Raw genomic sequence first — 25,222 nt, forward strand, 5'->3', positions numbered from 1 at the left:
GCATGAAGGCAGACAACTAAATATTGACAAATGTGATAGGTTGTTGTGTACAAATGCAAGAAGGCTAAATTCTCAGCTGAGTGTCCTTGAATACCTGGTTTTAAATGGGTTTGATTATTGATTGATTATTATTCCACCAAGCTCAGTACTACCTATTTTTATCAATGGGACATGGTAATATCACAATACAAAATATATAGGAATGACAGAATCGGTTGTGCTTGGGGTTTTACCCGCACAGTGTAGGGCACCCCACCTCTATCCTGCCAAGGGCTGGGGGTGTGAGACACCTATCCTTACTCAGGGGACTCAGGAAGAAACCTGGTCAATTTAAGTACCAGCCCTTTCCCATGGGGCTCAGTGCCCTACAGGTTTACAGGACCTTTTCCCAGTGAAAGATCCTTACGCAGCTGTGCTCTAAACATCTGTTTATTAGCAACACACACAGAACACATATACCAAGCAAACTTCTTACGCTCACCACTCCCAATATACAGACAGATTTCTGCCAATGGCCAGTCATGATCCACTCATCTGGGGGTTCCCAGCGCCCATGCACATCATGGTCGTGTTGTGGGTATGATGTTTTGCAGCTTGTTTTAACAGGTAGCTGCAAGCACGGACTTACTTTCCCAGCCATGAGATTACAGTGGGGGGTGTTGAAATGCCCATAGTGATTCTGGGAGACCCAGCGTACCCCTTACAGCCATGGCTCATGAAACCTTACACGGGACACCAGGAAAGCAGTAAGGAGTGGTTCAACAACAGCTGAATATGTCCAGGATGACAGTGGAATGTGCCTTTGGCAGATTAAAGGCGCACTGGCGATGCCTTTATGGAAGGTTAGACCTCAATGTGGATAATATTCCAATGGTCATTGCTGTATGTTGCATAATCTCTGTGACGCTATGGGTGAAAGGTTTGCTCGTGGGTGGAGTGCTGAGGCAGACCGCTTGGGCACTGATTTTGAGCAGCCAGATACCAGGGCTGTCAGAGGAGCCCAGAGGGGAGCTATTTGAATTAGGGAGGCTTTGAGGCAGCACTTTGACAATGACCTCCAGTAACATATATCTCTTTCTGAGTTGATTCAATGTTACATGCCATGTTGTTTTCCTTGGGGGCAATGGTGACATTTGGGGCCTTCGATTCCTGTAATAAAGTGATTAAAATGCCTGTGAATGTATTGGCACTTCCTGCTATCTCACCTTATAGCAAAAAAAAATAAAGAGGATTTACCATTATAAAAGTTTGCTTTCATTGCACAAGAAACAGCACACACATGTGGCCACCGCCAGAGCTAGTGTCCGACCTGTGGCATCCCTGCACCACAGCCAGGACCTGGAAAGGAGGCCTGGGATATGTGAGGGAGAGACTGTGAATTTCCCTTATGTTCCAGAGACTCGCTGTATGGAGAGACGAATCCATGCTATCAGAACTCCGTTCCAAAAGACAAAATGCCAAAATATTTGCAAAATTCTCCAAGGACATGATGGACAGAGACCACAACAGGGATCTGCAGCAGTGCCACTTGAAAACTGAGCTCAAACAAGCCTACCAAAAACCCAAAGAGGCAAATGGCTGCTCTGGGTCAGAGCCCCAGACATGCTGCTTCTATGATGAGCTGCATACAATTCGGGGGGGGGGAGGGGGCTACCACTACCCCACCCCTGTCCGTGGACACCTGCAAGCGGGGAGTCTTATGCAACAGGGATGAGGATTTTGGGGATGAAGAAGAGGAGGAGGAGGAGGATAGTGCAGAGCATGCAAGTGGAGAAACTGTTCTCCCTGACAGCCAGGAACTGTTTATCACCTCGGAGCCAATACCCTCCCAACCCTCCCAAGGCGGGCTCCCGGACCATGAAGCCAGAGGAGGCACCTCTGGTGAGTGTACCTTTGTAAATATAATACATGGTTTAAAAGCAAGCGTGTTTCATGATTAATTTGCCCTGAAGACTTGGGATGCATTTGTGGCCAGTACAGCAACTGGAAAAGTCTGTTAACGTGTCTGGGGATGGAGTGGAAATCCTCCAGGGACATTATTAAGGGGACACTCAGAGATGGCTATTCCTACTGGGCTGTTTTCCGGTGGCTGAAAAGAAATCATCCCTGCTGTTAGCCATGTTGCCGGGGGGGGGGGGGGGGGGGGGCGTTCATGTTTGGCTGGCAGGAATCTTCCCTGATACTAGTCATGCAGTAGGGGGAGGGGTGAAGCGATCATCTGAGAATTGGGGGGGTGGGAGTAGTTGGGTTTGTGCTGCACATTAACCTGAAAACCACAGCCCCTCCTTTTAAATGGCAAACCCAACGGGTGCTTGGTATGGGAAAGGAGGGCACTGCTGTTTGAAACCATTCCCACATGTTATGAAGGTTAAAGAAGCCAAAAGACTGTGGCTTACCATGGCTGCTTGCAAGCCGAATTCTGTTGCCCGGCCCTGCATGTGTGATCTCTCACACCAAACCGGCAGGCCCTCAATATAAGAGGAAAAATGCGACCTTTTACCGAAAGCATATCTGCTCTGTCATGTTAACAGCTTGGTTCACCATGAAAGTGTCTACCCATTGTTCTCTAAAATGTATCTTTTTAAATACTACTCTCCCTTTTTTTCCTCCCGCAGCGGCAGATGTTTCAACGCTCCCCCTATCATCTCCGTCCCAGAGGCTAGCGCAGATAAGGAGAAAAAAATGTACTCACGTTGAAATGTTCTCTGAGCTCATGCAGTCCTCCCGCACTGAAAGAGCTCAGCAGAATGCATGGAGGCAAACAATGTCAGAGTCCAGGAAAGCAGAAAATGAACACGAGGATAGGAGGGATGAGCGAGATGAGAGGAGGCAGGATGCCATGCAGAGGCTACTGGGGGATCAAACTGATATGCTCTGGCATCTGGTGGTGCTGCAGGAAAGGCAGCAGGAGCACAGACCGCCGCTGCCGCCCCTGTGTAACTGCCCACCCTCCTCCCCAGTTCCATAGCCTCCTCACCCAGACGCTTAAGAATGCGGTGGGGGGGCTCTCCGGGTACCCAACCACTCCACCCCAGAGGACTGCCCAAGCAAGACAGCTGGCATTCAATAAGTTCTGAAGTGCAGTGTGGCCTTGTCCTTCCCTCCTCCACCAACCCACCCGGTGCTTCTCTCCTCCCCCACCCCTCCCGGGCTATCTTGGCAGTTATACCCCTATTTGTGTGATGAATTAATAAAGAATTCATGATTTTGAAACAACAATGACTTTATTGCCTTTGCAAGCGGTAATCGAAGGGGAGAAGGTGGTTGGCTTACAGGGAAGTAGAGTGAACCAAGGGGGCGGGTTTTCATCAAGGAGAAACAAACAAGAAGTGTCACACAGTACCCTGGCCAGTCATGAAACTGGTTTTCAAAGCTTCTCTGATGCGCAGTGCTCCCTGCTGTGCTTTTCTAATAGCCCTGGTGTCTGGCTGTGTGTAATCAGTGGCCAGGCGATTTGCCTCAACCTCCCACCCCACCATAAACATCTCCCCCTTACTCTCACAGATATTGTGGAGCACACAGCAAGCAGCAATAAAAATGGGAATATTGGTTGTGCTGAGGTCTAACAGAGTCAGTAAACTGCACCAGCGCGGTTTTAAACGTCCAAATGCACATTCTAAAACCATTCTGCACTTGCTCAGCCTAGCTGAACAGCTCCTGATGACTGTCAAGGCTGCCTGTGTACGGCTTCATGAGCCAGGGCATTAAGGGGTGGGCTGGGTCCCCAAAGATAACTATAGGCATTTCAACATCTCCAACAGTTATTTTCTGGTCTACGAAGTAAATCCCTTCCTGCAGGTGTTTAAACAGACCAGAGTTCCTGAAGATGCGAGCGTCATGTACCTTTCCCGGCCATCCCACATTGATGTCGGTGAAACGTCCCTTGTGATCCACCAGTGCTTGCAGCACCACTGAAAAGTACCCCTTGCAGTTTATGTACTGGCTGCCAAGGTGATCCGGTCCCAAGATAGGGATATGGGTTCCATCTATGGCCCCACCACAGTTAGGGAATCCCATTGCAGCAAAGCCATCTAGTATGACCTGCAGATTTCCCAGAGTCATTACCCTTGATAGCAGCAGCTCAGTGATTGCGTTGGCTACTTGGATCACAGCAACCCCCACGGTAGATTTGCCCACTCCAAATTTATTGCCAACTGACCAGTAGCTGTCTGACATTGCAAGCTTCCACAGGACTATCGCCACTCACTTGTGAACTGTGAGGGCTGCTCTCATCTTGGTGTTCTTGCGATTCAGGGCAGGGGAAAGCAAGTCAAAGTTCCATGAAAGTGCCCTTATGCATGCGAAAGTTTCGCAGCCACTGGGAATCATCCCAGACCTGCAACACTGTGCGGTCCCACCAGTCTGTGCTTGTTTCCCGGGCCCAGAATCGGCATTCCATGGCATGAGCCTGCCCCATTGCCACCAGGATGTCCAAATTGCCAGGGCCCGTACTTTGAGAGAAGTCTGTGTCCATGTCCTCATCACTCTTGTCACCGCGCTGCCGTCGCCTCCTTGCCTGCTTTTGCAGGTTCTGGTTCTGCACATACTGCAGGATAATGCGCAAGGTGTTTACAATGCTCATAACGGCCGTGGTGATCTGGCGATTGACGACATGTACCCAAAACCACGCGTGACAATGTTTTTGCCCCATCAGGAATTGGGAGCTTAACCCAGAATTCCAATGGGCGGCAGAGACTGTGGGAACTGTGGGATAGCTACCCACAGTGCACCACTCCATAAATCAATGCTAGCCATGGCAGTGAGGACACACAACGCCGACTTAATGCGCTTAATGTGGACATATGCAATCGACTGTATAAAATCGATTTCTAAAAATTGACTTATATAATATCAACCTAATTTCATACTGTAGACATACACTTGGAGTAATTTTACACTTCTCTGGAGTAGAATTCTTCACCAACCACACAACATATCAGTAGCGATAGTGAGGTATAACGCCCCCAAATATACCCTTTTATTTCTTTAATCTGGTGGCACAGATTTAAATTAGGGACTAAATTCAGGTGCTGCTTAGATTCCGTGTAAGACACCAAATGTCAGGTATCTATTAACAATAGGTGTCTTTCTGCAGGTATATCACATTCCACACGGATTTCATTTTCTACACGTTTGCAGCATCTCCCAGGGGTGAGCTGAACAGCAATGTCACTTCCATTTTTCCCATCTCTACCTAGATAGGGATTGCATTTCCCAAATAATAGGCAACATGCATCTGATTAGGAAGGAGATATCTTCAGGAGCGACCTCCTGCGGGCCTGGGCCACAACTGCTTTGGGAGCCAAATGGATGGGTATTTTGCTTAGTTACAAGTCATTTACTAGGGAATCCTCTTCCCAGCCTTTCAGAAAAAATATTGACCTAACCAATTGAACAACAGGGGGGATTGGGATGGGGATGGGGAGTAAGGGAATCCCTCTGACTGACCCTATCTTCTTCTGTTGTTACAGACAGTAAATTGACATTTTTCCCTATCCCTGCCCCATTCCTACTCTTTATTATAGTTGAATATATTTTAAGGGAGGAAAATGGTAGTAAAAATATCTGCTCTCCAGCACAACCTAATGCAACAACAGAGCAACTGGGAATGAAACCATTTGTTCCCGAAGTGGCAACCTGATGACTAACAATTGCTTTGAAATGGGGGAACAGTATAACCGTGATGCTCAGGGTTTGTTTAGACTAGGAAAAGTGATGGAGTTTAGGTCAGGTCAAGGGGAAAGCTAATGACAACCACTGCACCTGGACTGCATCTGCTCTACCACTATAAATGTCTTTTTACACCAAGATCACTCACGTGAGGAGCCAAAGCCATGTACAGCCCTAGTGGATGTAAGGCACAGGTAGATTTTGCCTCAGTGTAGCTTCTAAGGATCAAACCTCTCTCTCCCACCTGGAGATGATGAACATTCCTGGCTGGAGGGACACACACTCCTACGACTCAAAAGGAAAGCAGTTGATAGGAAAGATCACAGGACTGACCCCAAAGAAGGGTGAGCTGCAAAAGGCAGACACAGGCAACTGATCTGGGGGAGCTGAGAGACCATGGTGAAGATGGTGCAAAGATCACTATGTGGGAATTAGCAAATGTGATTTCCAAAAAAATAATAAATCTTTGGTCAGCCCTGGTCAAGGCATTTGTTACAGTTCTCTCTCACGTGGATTTTCTGATGTCTAATAAGGCTGGAACTTTCACTGAAGCTTTTCCCGCACTCAGAGCATGTGTAGGGCATCTCCCCCGTGTGGATTCGCCGATGTCTGATGAGGTGTGAGCTCCGACTGAAGCTTTTCCCACACTCAGAGCATCCATAAGGTTTCTCACCTGTGTGGATTCTTCTATGTGTGAGAAGGTGCGAGCTGCGATTGAAGCTTTTCCCGCACTCAGAGCATGTGTAGGGCTTCTCTCCTGTGTGGATTCTCTGATGTAAGATGAGGGATGAACTATGAATGAAGCATTTCCCACACTCAGAGCATCCATAAGGTTTCTCACCTGTGTGGATTCTTCTATGTGTGATAAGGGCAGAGTTCTGATGAAAGCTTTTCCCACACTCGGAGCATGTGTAGAGTTTTTCTCCTGTGTGGATTCTACGATGTGTGATAAGGGCTGAGTGCCCACTAAAGCTTTTCCCACACTCAGAGCATGTGAAGGGCATCTCTCCTGTGTGGATTCTCTGATGTGAGATGAGGGCTGAACTACGAATGAAGCATTTCCCACACTCAGAGCATCCATAAGGTTTCTCACCTGTGTGGATTCTTCTATGTGTGATAAGGTGTGAGCTCTGATTGAAGCTTTTCCCGCATTGAGAGCATGTGTAGAGTTTCTCCCCTGTGTGGATTCGTTGATGTCTGATAAGGCTCCCACTCTGACTGAAGCTTTTCCCGCACTCAGAGCATGTGTGGGGTGTCTCTCCTGTGTGGATTCTCTGATGTGTGGTCAGGGCAGACCTCTGACTGAAGCTTTTCCCGCACTCCAAGCATGTGTAGGGCGTCTCTCCTGTGTGGATTCTCTGATGTGTGATCAGGGAAGAGCTGTGATTGAAGCTTTTCCCGCACTCAGAGCACGTGTAGGGCGTCTCTCCTGTGTGGGTTCTACGATGTGTGCTCAGCATAGAGATCTGACTGAAGCTTTTCCCGCACTCAGAGCACGTGTAGGGCGTCTCTCCTGTGTGGGTTCTACGATGTGTGATAAGGTGTGAGCTCCGACTGAAGCTTTTCCCGCACTCCGAGCAGGTGTAGGGCTTCTCTCCCGTGTGGATTCTCCAATGTGTGATAAGTGCAGAGCTATGACTAAAGCTTTTCCTGCACTCAGAGCACATGTAAGGTCTCTCTTCTCTTTTCACACTCTCATAGCATGTGTAGCGTGTCTCTTGCAAGTTGATTCTCTCACATGTAATAAGGTCTGAGTGGCTACTCAAGTTTTCCTCTGGCCTCTGCTGACTCTCACAGGCTTTTGCTTTTTCTGGGAGTGCACAACTCCTGGAAACATTCCCTTTGGATCTTCCTGATAACATCCCATGGGGTTCTACTTGCTCAGCATCTTCCTGCTGGGGTGTCTCCTCCTCATTCTCAGTCACCATCCCATCACCTGATGGGAGACAAAGAGAATCCAGACATAGGTCACTCCCTGTGCCAGAAATAAAGGAAATCTCAGAGAGAGGAATGGAAAAAGGGATGAACAAACCAAAATATGTGTGGGAGAGATCAAACCTATCAGGAGCTGATTTTCCCCTAACCCTTTCCCAGAGTTGAGAGGAAGGGATAAGGTTTTGGTCCACATCTCACTAGAACACTCAGGGAAAAGTGAGATCGGGGAGGGACCTGTTGCCAGTTGTCAATCAGAATAGGAGGGAAGCCCTGGGTGACATCTGGCATAATGATTCCACATCTGCAGGGAACTATCCTGAAGTTGGAGAGCTCACAAGGTCTTTGTAGGGTATCCCAAATGTTTCCTGCATTCCCAAACAGTTTTTGAGTTGGTTTAACCAATTCCTCACCTGTGCAGGCAGCTCTCGGGAGCACTTCTTTCTCAGAGCCCTGGAGGTCTGGGACCCATGGCTCTTCCCCTCGTTCCAGCTGTGAGATCACATCAGGTTTGGAAACTGGAAACCCTACTCCAGGCAAAGAAAACAAGGGAGGTCAGTGGAATTTGTGGGATACTTGTCACAAAGAACAGTCCATGGTTGTAATCCCAGCTCATTTTTTAAGCACTAACATCCCAAGGCCATCTTCATTGGCTCAAAGTGGCAGAATAGTTATTATTATTATATAAATAATATTCATTACCTTAGTGCCTAAGGAGCAACTAACAGTGGGTCACCATTATACTAGGGAAAGTACAGAGAATAGTAGATGGCCCATGGCCTGAAGAATTTACAATCTAAATAGAAAAGACAGACACAGAATGGGGGACGGGGTAGAACCCACTGTTAGAATATTGGTATTCAGGCCTGCCTGTGAAGCTTATACTTTAAGAACTTAGGTGCGTTTTTATCACTTAGCTACTTACAGGGGTATAAAAACAAAGAATCAAAATCACAGTCCGCCTGTGTATGGGCCTTCTCTCACGAGGATAGTCTGAGGCCTTGTGCTTAGGCTAAGGCTTTGGCCAAGCAGCAGGGGCAGCCATAAGCTGGGAAGCATAGGGTCACATCCTCACTTCCCAAACCAGTCACACTGACATAAGGTGGTATTGGGCTGTTAGGAAGACGATCCTGTCCAGATGGTGCCCATCACCACCAGATAAAGAAACAGATCTTAAGATGCTTAAAGATAGCATTAGTTTGATAGCATCCTGTCTGGCAAGAAATCACTTTTCAATGCTTGTGAAACCCTCATTTCTGTATTGTTTTATCTTTATGGCCACCACTTTTACCTTGTTAATCAGTCTGGTTCTCTAATTGTTTCTGTCTGCTGTATAATTAATTTTGCTAGTTGTAAGTTAATTAGGGTGGTGCGGTATAATTGATTAGAGAATTACGTTACAATATGCTAGAATTGCTTAGTTAAATTTCCGTACAATGCTGGTTAAGGTATAGCTGAGAATATTACTATATAGCCAGGGTCAAACAGGAGGGGGAAGGGAAATTGGAATCATATTTGTTAAGGGGGGAAACGGGAACAGGGACACAGGCAAGGCTCTGTGGCCTCAGAGCTGTGAAGGGAGACACGGGATAAATGCTCTGTGGTGTCGGGGCTGGGAACAGAACACTGGGGAACAGACTCTATGGACATATAGAGATAAGACCAACTGATGTGAAGGGCTTTGCAACATGCTTGCTTGGAAACTAACCCCAATAAACATCGTATTATCTGCACTTCGGACTTCTGGTCTTTTGCTGCTTTCTGTCTGCATGACAAGAACCAGGGAAATGGGAGGGTGAAGAGAAAGCCCTCTAACAAAACTGACATGACCTGATAACCAAGAGGTAAGCCTTTAAGGAAGGTTTTAATACACTTTGGAACTGATCAGGGATTCCCATGATGACTGAGGAGGGGGCAATAGCAAATACACATTTAGATCCTTTTCTTCTTTTATATCTTTTCCCCATAAAGCACATGGGCACACTGTCATGGATCCATAGGATCTGTGCAATGCCTAGGCTTTTAAACAGTCCTTGGGAGCTGCCCATTCAGTGCACGAGACCCCCCAGGAGGTCCCACTCTTCCACAAGGATGAGCCATGGAGCTTCAACACCAGAGACTGAGCCTCTGGCTTCAACACTCCTATTCCAACCTGTGAGCTCTGCCCAGCAGGTCCAGCTGAACGACACTCCTCTTCAGAGACTGTTCCTCAGTCAATGCACAGAGCAAGTTTTTCCTGTGACACTGGGCAGACTTTTAAAACACAACAGGGTTTATTAGTCAAGTTAAACACAGCATTGGAAAGTCCTCAGATTAGGAGAGAGAAGCGAAGAAGACAATACAGTCCGTACTGGCCAATGCCCTTGAGCCATGCTGCTATAGAAAACAGTTTGGTTTCCTTTCACTGTGCCTGTCCATTTGTCTTCGCTCCAGTAGAGCTGCCTGCATCTGCAATCTCAGTTCTTCCTGCTCCCAAAAACATAACGAGTCCATGTATGCTTCACTCAGCCAAGCTGAGATCCTCCCATGGACAGGTAACAATTATTCTCTTTTCTCTGTTGGGTTTTCCATTGATGTAGGATGGTCCCAGCCAGTCCTTAGTGACCCATTCATATCACCCCACGACAGCTACATGACAGAACACCTCATGTCTCCTGCTCTTTATAATCATAGCAATACCAATCACAGAGGGAAACTGAGGTGTGTATTGGCATCATACATGTATCACCAAAATTCCCACCTCTATCACACACACACGCTGCTCAGAGCCCTGGGAGAGAAAGCAAAGCACAAGAGCTGGAGCTCAGTCCAGTGAAAACAGTGGAGGACAAGCTGCAATCCTCAAACTCTGGTCAAAAAGGAGAGGCATGTGGGTCCTCACCCATAGAGAGGGGCTGGCTAGAGGCCTGATACCTGAGAGGGCATTGCTTGAGCAGACCATGGGGGCAGGTCAAAGGCTTAACTACCCCAGAACTGTGACATCACAAAAGCACATTTTGGGGAATTAGGAAATCTACTGACTCAGGTGTAATGGGAGGGAGAATGAAACTCTCCCAGTGTGTGGAGAAGGCTGGGGAATGAAACACTAAAATTCAGGAGCAACAGCCTCTAATTCTTCCAGAAAAGGAGAATGTAAAAACAAGAACTGGGACACGCAAACTCAGGAGGGCCAGGCTCAAAGATCCAAGGAGCCCGGAGGGAAGACAGCTTGTGGCTGCTGCAGATGGGGAGAGCGGGGAAAAGACTCTCTCCAAACTCTCACTCCTGTTGACCCCGACCTGATTTTATGATCTATGACCTAGTCTCATGTGTTGTGGGCAATTTTATACTCGCTAGAGGTAAAATGTCATGATCAGAGTATTGCTTATTAGCTTGGAACATGTGTGGAGGGGGAAGGAGGTGAACATAAATAAATGGGTTATTAAGGGCAGGGACTACACTACAGCCGGGATCAAAGCTCTGAGATCGATCCACCGGTGGTTGATGTAGCAGGTCAAGTAAAGACCTGCCGAATTGACTGTAGATCACTCTCTAGTCGACCCCTGTACTCTACCCCTGATGAGAGGAGTAAGGTAAGTAGACCCTGCGGTAACTCGACCTAAGGTACATCGACTCCAGCTACATTATTCATATAGCTGGAGTTGCGCAGGGTAGGTTGACTGACCAGGGTAGTGTAGACATAACCTAAGGTTGCTACAGGTAAGGGCCTTATATTAGGTTGAGGCTTTGTGGGAGTAGTTATGCTGAAGTCTGGGATTAACCTGAACAGGCCGAAGGAGCGAATCCTAGGTCAGATATTTTGCACCTTCATTCTGAGAGACTAACGAGTAACCACAAACAGGTGCAATACACCACAGGATTCTGAAAGAAGGAAGTTTGGGGCGGGCTTTCACAATTAGGTTGCTATGAAGTATCTCAGCAGTTGGACTGCATTCATATATTGGAATTATTAATAAATAAGTAAATCATGAGTATTAATGCTTGATGCCTAATTATGGACTTCCCAAAGGCCACATATGGGTTGGGGACAGCTATTGACATTATCGTAATCAGAGTAAAGGAGCAGATAAAGTATATAGTCATCCTATTAACATAAGAAAGCAGATAAAATACCTCTCCTAGGTACCATTTTTTCATTTTGTTGGGTCCCCGAGATAGTGTAAACTGAAGCAGGGCCTCCCTTCTGATGGGCTCCCTTGCCCCTCAATCTTTGTTTCCAATGGTGTCAATAACTTGTAAGTATGCACCCTGAAAGACCCTCTTTACTATATTAATCTCAGTCTAATCATTATGTGTATTGATCCTTGCCTATGATTTTAATTATAACTGTCTGTATTATATCAAGTTTCTCTGTGTTTCACCAAATTTCATCTCCTCCATTAACTGTGAGTCGCCATGGACAAGGGCAAGCTGTACCCCAATACGTAACCTTATAGGTGTAAAAATGGTACAGGCTACACTACCAGCCTGTGACATCATCAACAAAGTCCCCATTAGTGCCTGGGTAGTGTCCTTCTATGGGAGGGAGAAATGCAGCAAGGACTGGGGATGGTTGGCCAGGGTCCCTGTGCATAGAGATGGGGAGGTTATATGGGGAGGGGGGGTAATGAGAGGGAGGTCAAGAGTTAAAATAATAGTATTTGGGGGGAAAATGTATCATGAAGCGAAAATGAACAGAAATAAAACTGGAGCGTAGGCTCTAAACCAACAAGGCTTAGGTAGGGATTTGGGGTTAAACGTCTGGGACCCCCCCATAGCTCTTCATCCCCAAACCTCTCCTCCCTGCTACTGACCCATCCAGCCCACTTCCTGGGTGCCCTTCTTCTCATTACTTTCAGCCAGCACCACCTCCCGGAACCTTGGGAACTTCTTGTGTTCCCTCCTTGTCTCTCACTACCTCATCCCTCCCTGCTGCTTCTTAGCTCTAACCCTCACACACCCTCCGCCTGTCCTGGTACCCCAGAATTATCTACTCCCCCCCTTCTCCTCCCCTCCCACAGCTCTGTTCTCCTTTCACCCGCGGGGTCCTGAATGGCAACATTATACTCTCTCCTATCAAAAGAGGACCTCATCTGACTGTCACACAAGCCATGCATGAGTCATACACCTATTTACTGAATTTAGAATTCTACAGACAGCATATTTTCCTCTTAAAATGAGGAAAAGGCATGAAAGCTACAGTTATATGATGTAGTTATTAATGTAGCCAATAAGGATACAATAAATGCAATTTTAAAATGACTGATGGCACCAAAAAGGCACATGTCCAAAAATTATACTAGTGGGTGGGAGGTAAGGCAAAAGAGGGGGGAGCAAGGAAACTTGTCAAAATTTGTATGACGAATAAAGGTATAAATTTATTTCTACTGATGTTCTTTACAGACCCCACAGCTTCTCAAAACCAAGGGAACAGGACTCCTTACCCAGCAAGACCACTGTCTCATAGTTCTTCTGCATGACATCCCTGTAGAGGGCTCTCTGAGTGGGGTCCAGCAGAGCCCCCTCTTCCCTGGTGAAATACACAGCCACCTCATCGAAAGTCACCAGCCCCTAAAACAGAAAGAGTCCAACACTCAGTACCTGCTGCCCCAGTCACAACCCCACTATTCACAAAACAGCAGCAACAGGTAAATGGAAGCTCCGGGAGGCACATGTTAACGGAGTCCCACCCTTGCTTAGAGCAGCCAGAAGGCATCAGAGGGTAGAAAGAGAGAACCTGTGTGACAGACAGAGGCAAGATCTTCACATTTATCACACACCTACTAGCCAGAGCTTGATACAGGAGATAAGGCTGTCTCTGAACCCTGCCGGCGACTCCCTGGTAGGAATCCCAACAAAATCCTAGCAATGGTAGTGGTAAATTAATAGATGGAAATGGCAGAATTATCAAACGAAATGCAGAAGAGATAAAAGCATTCAAGAAATATTTATCTCCTGGATTTGGAGAAAAACAGATGATATACTCATATCACAAGCTGTTGAGGATTACACTCTTTCCATTCCAACAATAACTCACGAGGATGTTAAACAGCAGGTATTACAGTTAGACGTGTTTAAATCAGCGGGTCCAGATAACAAGAGTTTTGAAAGGCGTAGGTGTGGAGCGTGGTGGTCTGTTAATGTTGATTTTAATTAGGACTGGAATAAAGCTAATGCTGTGCCAATATTTAAAAAGTGTAAAAGAGATGACCCAGCTAATTACAAGAGTGTTAGTCTGAAATCGATACTGGGCAAGATAATAGAGCAGCCAATACTGGATTTAATTAATAAAGAATTAAAGGAGGGTAATATAATCAGTACCCATGAACAAAGGTGTAGACACAATAGACCCTATCAAACTAACTGGATATCCTTATTTAATGAGATGAAAAATTTAGTTGCAGCTAATAGTGGTGATGTAATATACCTAGAATTCTGTAAGACATATGACTTGGTTCAGCACAATATTTTGACTGGAAAACTGGAAAGATACAAAATACACACGGCATACATTAATAGATTAAAAACTGGGATTGTAAGTGGGGAACCATGGTCGAGTGGATTTATCTCTAGCGGGTTCCCACAAGGATTGGTTCTTGGCCCTGTGCTATTTCATATTCTTATCAATGACCTGGAAGAGAATATAAAATCGTCACTGATGAAGTTTGCAGTTGCAGTTAAAGATGGGGGTGGTGGTGGTAACTAATGAAGACTCAGTAGATTCAGGCTCCAGCACTGGCAGTCTGGGAAGTTTTCCCAGCCCTGGCTGGAGGGTTATTTCCTGTTCCACAAAGAGGGGGAAGTTCCAATCCCAACTCCTGTGCCTTGAAATTAGGCCCTATCTGACACTACACCCCATATTCAGCACAGTGGTATGATTATAATATGATTAGGACATAATTATGAGGCATTTTGTGCAAGATGGGTCACATGCGGTGTCATTGGAAAAGTTATGATTTGCTGAGTATGATTATCCTATTTGTGTGCATGGATCATGTTTGTATCTGAAGTTATGGATATTGACTATGTATCTGTATTTCAAATGTGCTTACTCTGGGTAACACCCACAACTAGCCTTTCAGGTATAACAATGAAGAAGCCAGACAGTGTTGATGGCTCATCAAGACAATGGACCATGGAAGAGCTTAGCCTTCCTGTGAATGTTTCAGCCAGCCTATGAGTCATGGCTACAATGACTCAGAAGGGCATGCTAGGGCATGTGACCTGACCACATGACACTGAACTCCATTTTGGTACCTGTATTTTTCAACAAACTGGACTGGGAACTGAGTTTGAAACAAAGGGTTCACCCCTATATGGGAAAGCTACATAAGGTGGGTGTGACATCATCTCTTGGCCTCATTCCCCACAAAAGAGAACTCCTGGAACAGAAGAATGGCCATACTGGATCAGACCAAAGGTCCATCCAACCCAGTATCTTGTCTGCCAACAGTGACCAATGCCAGGTGCCCCAGAGGGAGTGAACCTAACAGGTAATGATCAAGTGATCTCTCTCCTGCCATCCATCTTCACCCTCTGACAAACAGAGGCTAGGGAGACCATTCCTTACCCATCCTGGCTACTAGCCATTAATGGACTTCACCTCCATGAATTTATCTAGTTCTCTTTTAAATCCTGTTATAGTCCTAGCCTTCACAACCTCCTCAGGCAAATAGTTCCACAGGCTGACTGTGCGCTGTGTGAAGAAGAATGTCCTTTTATTTGTTTTAAACCTGCTGCCCATTAATTTCATTTGGTGGCCCCTAGTTCTTATATTATGGGAACAAGTAAATAACTTTTCCTTGTTCACTTTCTCCATCCGAGGAAGCACCTGAGGAACAAAGACTGAACAAGGGGAAGTGTTGGTCCCAGGGTAATGGGATTTCAAGCTTGTGTATGGAAACTTGGTGGACTGCTTCTATCATCAGTCAGGGTAAGAAATTGCTAATTCAAATTCTATCCACCGAGTATGTTAGCAAATAACCAAAAACTCAAACTAAGCCTAAGTAATCTGCTTTGATCTGTTTGCTATCACTTATCGCTGGGAAACTGATTGTTGTCTTCTATCTGTCCTTGAGTGGCTTAGGTAAAGCACTCAGGTAGCTTAGTTGGATGCATGGCGCCACCTGCTGTTCTGTTGGGTGATAACAGGGCCTGGAGAGGCTGGCTGAATCTCCAGCAAAGCAGTGTGAAAATGGCCAGCCCAGCTTGAGGGTTAGAGGGCACAGTCGTTCCCAGAAGCCCCCAAGACTGCACCCCGGGGTGACAACCCATCACACCCTAGATTACACAAGTCTCAGCAGGTTTGTCACATCCTGTCCCCTCCCTTTCTCCATCTTAGATAGTTCCTGCCTCCCACTGCCTCTAGCAGCTCCCACCCTCCTATGCATTTACTGCTCCTCTCCATCCAAGCAGAACCCACCACCAGCTCCCTGATAATCCCTTACCTGAGCCAGCTCCATTGCAGCCATTTCCTTCCCCCTGGGAGGACAGGATGATCTGGAGTGAAATGTGGACATTATTCTGTAGCCTGCCAGGGCGAGAAGGGCAATGTGAGAGAATTCAGACGGGATTTTTGTCCATTCCGCATGCTGATTCCCCCCAGGATTTTTCCCTGCTAATGGACATTCTAGTTTCTGCCACACTGTGAAGCACAGAGTGACCTTATTCCAGTACAGGCCTAGCCCCCTCCCACCAGGATTCAACCTTCTGAGACACGGTGAAACCCTCCAAGTATCAGAGTCTCTCTGTTACAATTATCAAGTTTGCAGACGATACCAAGCTGGGAGGGGTCACAAGTGCTTTGAAGGATACTATTAACATTCAAAATGATCTGGACAAACTGGAGAAATGGTCTGAAGTCAATAGAATGAAATTCAATAAGGACAAATCCAAAGTACTTCACTTAGGAACGAACAATCAGTTGCACACATACAAAATGGGAAATGATGCCTAGGAAGGAGTACTGCGGAAAGGGATATGGGGGTCATAGTGGATCACAAGCTAAATATGAGTGAACAAAGTTACACTGTTGCAAAAAAAGCAAACATCATTCTGGGATGTATTAGCAGGAGTATATAAGCAAGACACAAGAAGTAATTCTTCCTCTTTACTCCACGCTGATTTGGCCTCAACTGGAGTAGTATGTCCAGTTCTCGGCACCACATTTCAGGAAAGATGTGGAGAAATTGGAGAAAGTCCATAGAAAAGCAACAAAAATTATTAAAGGTCTAGAAACCATGACCTATGAGGGAAGATTGAAAAAATTGCATTTGTTTACTCTGGAGAAAAGAAGACTGAGAGGGGACATGATCACAGTTTTCAGGTACATAAAAGGTTGTTACAAGGAGGAGGGAGAAAAATTGTTCTTCTTAACCTCTGAAGATAGGACAAGAAGCAAGGGGCTTAAATTGCAGGAAGGGCAGTTTAGGTTGGACATTAGGAAAAACTTCCTAACTGTCAGAGTGGCTAAGCACTGGAATAAATTGCTTAGGGAGATTGTGGAATCTCAATCATTGGGTATTTTTAAGAGCAGGCTGGAAAAACACCTCTCAGGGATGGTCTAAATAATACTTAGTCCTGCCTCGAGTGCAGGGCACTGGACTAGATGACCTCTCGACCTTCCAGTTCTATTATTCTGTAAACCAAAGACCAGAATCAAAGGATTCACTTTGGGGGACTCTCCCTGTCATTGTCCCCAAGGCAGCTGTCTCAGGTTCACAAAGTCGTTTGATGCTCCAGCCTTTATGCAGTCTCTCCTGGGAGTGCCCCCTTTCATGGGCTGGGCCTAGTTTTAGCTTTTGGAAGGCATGACCCCACGTGCTGTAAGACTGGGCCTTTTTGCCTCAGCACACCTTTTTTCTTTCTGTGGCTCCCCAGTGAGTCAAATAAGTAGATACTCCTGATTGAGACTGTGAACATAAGAACGGCCCACTGAGTCAGACCAATGCTCCATCTAGCTCAATGGCCAATGCCAGATGCATCAGAGGAAATGAACAGAACAGGGAATCATCAAGTGATCCATCCCGTCACCCATTCCCAGCTTCTGGCAAAGAGAAGCTAGAGACACCATCCCTGCCCATCCTGCCTGTGACACTGGCAGATGAGGTGTTAGCTCTTGCAAAAGCTCCCAAGTCTTAATTTAACATGGACAAACGCAGAGCTGGAATCAGTCTGGCTCACCTGTGTTACTATTGTTAAAACAGGGATGAGAATTATAACAATGTGTTTCGTGTTTAGATTTTATTGAATGCTTTATTGAGTTGCTGCCTGGGTTAATATCTGACTAGTTGCACTGTGAGCCTCTGTGGCTCTGTAAATCACCAGACAGGAGAGAGACTTTACCTCGGAGAAGTGCTGATTGGCAATAGAATTAATTACATCCTGCCTGGCAGGAAAGGTCCATCAACACCAGATAGACTATTATGGGATGTTAAAGAAGACAAAAGAGTGTTGGTGTGCTCTTGACTTCCCATTAGCTGAGCTTGTAGCTCAGAGCACATGGCAGAAAAAGGATAAAAACCCCATACAGAAGGAACTGATTATCTGTATGCTGCTTGGACTCTGGGGGACAAAGTTTCTAGGCATTAGCAAGAGATCCCCAGCTCCTTAGCCTGGGTTAGTCCTAAAGAATATGCAGAGCTTACTTATTAGAGAAGCTTCTATTACCTTTTGAAAATTAAGACTGTAACTCATCTGCATGTGCTTTAACCTGCTTTAACTTTGTAAACAACTCTCGTTTCCTTTTAAATAAATCTAAATACAGGTTATTACAGGACTGGCTACAAATTTTGTCTTTCTTGTGAGATCTAAGACTCAATTGACCTAAGTAAGTGACTAGTCCTTTTGGGACTGGCAGTAACCTTAACACTGCTGTGATTCATCGTGTAAGGCAGTCGTCCTCAACCAGGGGTCGGGGGCCCCCTGGGGGCCACAAGCAGTTAACAGGGGGGCTGCCAAGCAAGGCCAGCATTAGACATTGATCTCTCACATTACTGAGAGATCAATGTATGGGACATATGTAAAGAAAGAAGCATTTATATTGAAAATCTACTTTATGGACTTGGAATAGAAAAATCAATCACCGAGAGGTAACGGGCTCTAGGATCGGCCTATCCACCCAAGAGGGAGTCGTCACTTCTCACTAGTCAGCTGGCAAGGTAACGCAAAGCTCAAGTGACCAGCCTTGCTCCCTCCCAAATGGAAAACCATTGGGGCACCACCAAACAACTGAAACTGGGGTGGGGGTGGTTAGCTGAAGGTAACACAAATTTAATCATCTGAAATCTAAAATATGAATAGTTTAAAAGGCACATGTTACCCGTGTATGGTGTGGGGGGGAAGCCCAGAGCGTATAGGGGAGGGGGAATGTTTGGAGGAGGGGCAGACTGGGCAGAGCTAGGGCATGGCTGGACCAGGGGCAGGAGGCCCAGCTGGAAGTAGCAGTGAGAGGCCCAGCTCAGTGTTCAGATCAGGCTACATCAGGCCCAAGCTGGCATGTGCCATACAGTATGCTACTGCCTGTAATACGTGTGTGCAGCAGCCTAGTACATCTGACAGCTACTGGGTCCTACAATGCTAAGAGAGGGCTGGATAGGATAGATGAGAAATGCTGGCAGGAAGAGGAGGAGGTGGAGAAAGAGAGAGAGACAAACACCAGTCTTCACTCATGTACTTAGTTACTGTAACCACCATGTAATTAAATTGTCAAGCTCTTGGGGCACAGACCATGTCGGAGATTGCTCTCACTGGCTGGGTTACCAACTGCTCATGACAAACACTTGAAAGAAGGGGAGACAGAGCTTGAAATGGTGGCAGGAGGAGGAGGTGGAGAAGGAGAGAGACATTTGAAAGTATAACCATTATTCCCATTCCACCATAACAAAAAGTACAGGAGCGGGGAGCTGCACTTTAGAATCACCCAGCAACTACGTGGAAAGAGCACTGGACAGGGACAATTCCTTGGCTCTGCCACAGACCTCCCGGGTGACCTTGGGTAAGTCATTGTACTGCTATCTGCCTCTGACTGCAAACTTGTTTGAGACCCGCAACTGCCTATAGCGTTGCTAACTCCTCCAGCCAACATTGCTCTGTGCAAAAAGCTAGGAAATTCACTTTCAAAAAATGATAATTCAGGATTTAAGGTTGCCCGGAAATGTCTGGTACCCCTCCAGAAGAGAGATCAGCAAAACTCAAACTTGTAATAAGTAGGAAATGCAGAGATAAGGTACTTATGAATGTAACCCTAAATCTGACCGACGTGAGCAATGAGCCTTCCTTTACTCCAACACCACACCTATGTGCACCCGGCCATTTGAGATAGTGCCTCTCAGGGTTCCCTCCCCACTCTGAACTCTAGGGTACAGATGTGGGGACCCGCATGAAAGACCCTCTAACCTTATTTCTACTACCTTAGGTTAAAAACTTCCCCAATGTACAAATTCCTTTTGTCCTTGGACGGTATGCTGCCACCACCAAGTGATTTAAACATACATTCAGGGAGGGCCACTTGGAGCCCTATCTCCCCCCAAATATCCGCCCAAGCCCTTATACCCCCTTTCCTAGGGAGGCTTGAGAATAATATCCTAACCAATTGGTTACGAAGTGAGCACAAACCGAACCCCTTGGGTCTATAGGACACTGAAAAAATCAATCCGGTACTTAAAAGAAGAATTTTATTTAAAGAAAAGATGAAAGAATCACCTCTGTAAAATCAGGATGAAAGATAACTTTACAGGGTAACAAAAGATTCACAAACACAGAGGAGCTCCCTCTAGGCTTAGTTTCAAAGTTACAGAAAACAGGAATAAACCTGCCTCTAGCAAAGGGAAAATTCACAAGCTAAAAACAAAAGATAATCTAACATGCTTTGCCTTATTTACTTACTCTTTTTGCAATATTGAGACTCATTTTAGGATGATTTTAGGAGGAGGAGTTTTCTGACCTGATGATTCTCTGCTTCCCCAGAGAACACACAAACAAAGAGCACATACAAAGCCTTCCCCCCCTCCGCCCCAGATCTGAAAGTATCTTCTTTCCCCATTGGTCCTTTTGGTCAGGTGCCAACCAGGTTATTTGAGGTTCTTAACCCCTTACAGGTTAGAAGGAATTCTAGGCTACCCTTAGCTGTATGGTTATGACAGTGCCTATCACTAAAGTACTAGGGAAAACGACAACCAGGGCACACAATAAAGCACTTTATCTTTGCTAAGACAGAATTTGGTTTTAGGTGAGCTACACTGTACAGGAGCTGCTGACACCTGTTCTACACTCAGATACTTTGAGCCTGCTCCCCAGAAACAGCCACACAATTGGTCAATTGAACACCTCTTCACCTTTTTACAACTCTTTCATCCTTTCTAACACAAGTTCCAGCTAACATTCTACATTCACTTACCCATCGTTAAGCACACACACTGCTCTCAGATCCCATCTCACTGCTGACCATTCCCATGGCAAGCAGTCCCCCGTTTCCTCCTGACAACATGCACAGCTCAGTGCAGAAATGATACAGACTGGAAGCTCAAGGTACACATGCACTTCTTTCCTTTCACCGCACACACGGGGGGACTCAGACCCAGATCTTCTCATATCACAATCACACCTCCACCAAGTTGCTCCAATTAATGCCATTACCTTTCAGTGCAGTTACATCTATCACAGTGTGTGCAGCTGGAGTGCAGGCAGAGAACGCCCAGTGGCTGTTGCCAGCTCCAGGGGGCAGAGTTAAGGTTGCATTGGCATGGACATTAGCTCTGTATTTCCAAGTTTTTGGAGGTTTGACTTTTGCTGAACTTGACATTGTGGCAGGGCCCAACATACTACTGGGCAACCTTACCTCTGCATTAATGAAGAGGTCAGTGACTAGATGACTGTTCAGTAAATACGCAGAAAGTGATGGCTCCCCAACCCTACCTCCCATTCACACAGGCAGAAAAGCCCTGGGCAAGGCAACTTTCAGAGGCCAAGAGAAGGGGATAGAGCTTAGAGTTTCTCTGCCAGTCAGGAAGCGGTAACAGCGCGGGAAGACTGGCAGCGGATAGTTGGAGGGGTGAAGAGGTTTGGAGTATGGTGGGGGGCAGAAGCAGCTGGGACTGGGTAACCGGGGGCAGGGCAGACTAACAACAAGAATTTTTGCAATAAGATGGGGATTTATCAGTTGGAAGTGACAGAGGAGGAGAAAGACCTAGGTGTATTGGTTGATCACAGGAAAATTATGAGCTGCCAATGGGACACGGCTGTGAAATAGGTTAATGCAGTCCTAGGATGCATCAGGCGAAGTATTTCCAGGAGACAGAGGGAAGGGTTAGTATTGTTATACAAGGCACTGATGAGACCTCATCTGAAATACTGTGGGCCATTTTGGTCTCCCATGTTTAAGAAGGATGAATTCAAAGTGGAACAGGTACAGAGAAGGGCTACTAGGATGATCTGAGGAATGGAAAATCTGCCTTATGAGAGGAGACTCAAAGAGCTTTTCTTGCATAGCCTAACCAAAAGGAGGCTGAGGGGAGATATGATTGCTGTCTATAAATATACCAGAAGGATAAATACCAGGGAAGGAGAGGAGTTATTTAGGTTAAGCACCAATGTTGGCCCTAGAACAAATGGATACTGGCCGTCACTAAGTTTTGGCTTGAAATTAGGCGAAGGTTTCTAACCATCAGAGTGAAGTTTTGGAACAGCCTCCCAAGGGAAGCAGTAGGGGCAAAAAATCTAACTGTCTTCAAGACTGAGCTGGATACCTTTATGGAGGGGATGGTAGGATGGGACTGCCTACAATGGCAGGTAGCCGATCTGTGACTGCTAGCAGCAAATATCTCCAAAGGCCGGTGACGGGACACTAGATGGGGAGGTCTCTGAGTTACTAGAGAATTCTTTCCCAGGTGTCTGGCTGCTGGCTCTTGCCCACATGCTCAGGGTCTAATTGATTGCCATATTTGGGGATGGGAAGGAATTTTGCCCAGACTCAGACTGGCAGAGACCCTGAGGTGTGTTTTTTTTGGTTGTTTGTTTGTTTTTCTGCCTTCCTCTGCAGCATGGGGCATGTCATGGGTCATTTGCAGGTTTAAACTAGTGTAAATGTTGGGTTTTTTGGTAACTTGAAGTCTTTAAATAATGATTTGAGGACTTCATTAACTCAGCCAGAGTTTAGGGGTCTATTACTGGAGTGCGCAAGGGAAGTTCTGTGGCCTGCGATGTGCAGGAGCTCAGACTAGATGATCATGATGGTCCCTCCTGGCCTTAAAGTCTGTGAGTCTATAAACCGTGCCTTGCGTTGCACAGACACTTGCCCCAAAGAGATCACAATCCAAGCAGACAATGGGTAGGAGGAAACAGAGAGGGGCTAGGACTTCCCTAAGCAGGTCAGTGACAGAGCCAGGAACAGACCCCACTAACTCCAGAGCCCCATCACCCGCAGCTTGGAAAGGTCCCCAGACCCCACTGTATTAGGCTGCGGGAAGGGGTGGTTTGTCCAGGGATGCACAGGCTGTCTTGGCAGGGCAGCTCATCTGTAGTCTCTGCACACAGCTGTGGGGGGTGTCCCCTGGGTCAGGAGAAGTCAGTGTCCAGTCCTGTGGGGCTGTGCTCCTGGCTCGTACCTCCAGCACTCACTGCTGCCCCTCCGTTACCAGCTGCACTGTTCAGCCAGCCCCAGGCCTCAGTGAGGTCACTGTCCCCCCCCGCATCCCAAACCGTCCGACTGGGACATGGTGCACCCGTGCCAATCAGACTGCACTAGTGTAAATTGTGTCTATACTAAAAGTTTGCACCAGTACCTAAAACACCAGTGTGGCAGAGACCTTTAGTGCCCAAAACAGCACTAGAATTGGGATCTCTTTCTAGCTCTGTCACGGACAGCCTGCGTGACCTTGGGCACGTCAATGTTTCTCCTCCCAACTTTAGTCTATTTACCCAGCTGCCCACTCACTGGGGTCTCCTCTCTCTCTCTCCAGAGCTGCTCAACACTAAAATCTGTGTGGGTGTCCCCAGGGCCAAGGTAGCTCAGCTCTGGAATGGTCTTAAAAGGGCGGCTCTGGAGTCTCTTTCCTGGAAGTTTTTAAGAACAGGTAGGACAAAACTCTGCAACAGATAATCTACATATACTTGGTCCTGCCTCGGCAGAGAGAGCTGGACTTGATGGCATCATGAGGTCCTTTCCAGCCCTACATTTCTATGATGCTAAGCAATATATACATAGAAAAACAACATACAGAATAAAACCCACCACAACATAATGTCAGACAATTCAGAGAAAAAACAACTAGAAAAAGCTATACTCCACAGCATAAAAATGACAAGAAAAAGAAAGCAACACAGTGCAAACTAACACACCCTAGGACAAAAGTACACAATGGAAAAGAGCTCAACTCAAACCAACACAACACAGGCACCAAACAAGCTGAGGCAAAACAATGCACAATAAATCTGTAACACAACATGGTGTATCACAGTTCTAAACGGCACCATGCAAAACAGCTCAGCGTGGAACACGACACACCACAAGTCAGAATTATTTCAATGTAGGCATGGAAGGGATCTTGAGAGGTCATCTGCTCAAGACATTCCCAGACAGGTCTACCTCTAACCTGGTCTTAAAAACCTCCAGTGAAAGAAATTCCACAACCTTCCTTGGAAGCCAGTGCAAGGCAAACACTCAGACCAGAACAACGCTGTGCATACACACGCTGGGTTTGCGGTTAAGGGGAGAGGCAAGAATTCATACAATCTGGATTCAGATCCCAGTTTTGCCCCAAATGCTCTAAGAAAAATTGAGCAACTTACTTCAGCTCTCTGAGCTTCAGTTTCCCCATCTGTAAAACGGAGAGCAGCCGCCCACCATTTCCCGATTTAGCCTTTGGGGTTTTTGTGGCAAGGACCCGCGGTCGCTGTGGGCACGTCTACCCTGCAGGTGGGCACCGGCGGCCGGCCCGTGCCCGCGGACAGGGGCTCACAGGGCTCAGGCTGCGGGGCTGTTGAATGGGGGCGTCGATGGTCCGGCTTGGGCTGCAGCCCAAGGCCCGGCCCCCTCCCACCTCGCAGGGTCCTCCAGCCCGAGCCCAGACCCCTGCCCTGCCCTGAACCAGCCCCTTCGCCCGAGCCCTGGGCGCCCGAGCCGGCGGCATGGGCCAGCGGCGGGCGTCGAATGGCAGGTGGGGGTACCCGGGGGGTCTGCGCAGCCCCTGTCCCAAGGGGGCCCCGACCTCGACAGGGTCTGTGCAGAGCCCGGCGCGACAGGGGCCCGACCTCAGCCGGGGGCTCCGCCGCTCCCGGACCCCGGATTTTGTGGGGGGCCCTGCAGCACCTGGGGGGGGCACCCGGGCTCCCCCTCGCTGCTGTGGGGACAGAAAGGGGGCAGGGCGGGAGGTCCCAGGGGAGGGGGCAGCGGTAAATCCGAGGGGATCTCAGCCCCCCCCCGCCTCTCCCTGCTCCCCGGGGGGGCCCCGGCTCCTCCCCCCCCGGCCACGTCCGGGCTGCGCCGAGATTTCCCCCGGTCTCCCCCCACCCCCCTTCTCCTGCCCCCCCGGTCTCCCTCCGCCCCCCTTCTCCTGCCCCCCCGGTCTCCTCCCGCCCCCCTCTCTCCTGCCCCCCCCGGTCTCCCCCCGCCCCCCTTCTCCTGCCGCCCCCGGTCTCCCCCCGC

At 47.3% G+C, this 25,222-nt stretch overlaps 1 protein-coding gene across 6 annotated transcripts in view; it reads right to left on the minus strand.

The window, feature by feature from the left end:
* Nucleotides 1–3,205: 3,205 nt before the first annotated feature.
* LOC125628627 (uncharacterized) overlaps nt 3,206–25,222 on the minus strand; it is a 53,766-nt gene continuing 31,749 nt past the window's right edge. For 2 of the 6 annotated variants that reach the window (XM_075123943.1, XM_075123947.1), the window contains 2 exons: nt 8,016–8,129; nt 3,206–7,645 (listed from right to left, as the gene is read on the minus strand). In XM_075123943.1, the coding sequence (XP_074980044.1) occupies nt 6,141–7,645; nt 8,016–8,129 (1,619 nt within the window). In that variant the 3' untranslated portion in view covers nt 3,206–6,140. Of the gene's footprint in view, nt 7,646–8,015; nt 8,130–13,025; nt 13,153–16,028; nt 16,112–24,366; nt 24,965–25,222 lie in introns of those variants that run through there. The other 4 variants (XM_075123945.1, XM_075123946.1, XM_075123944.1 and 1 more) reach the window with 4 other exon arrangements.

Source organism: Caretta caretta, chromosome 28 (genome assembly GCF_965140235.1).
Source record: "Caretta caretta isolate rCarCar2 chromosome 28, rCarCar1.hap1, whole genome shotgun sequence".
Lineage (NCBI taxonomy): Eukaryota > Metazoa > Chordata > Testudines > Cheloniidae > Caretta > Caretta caretta.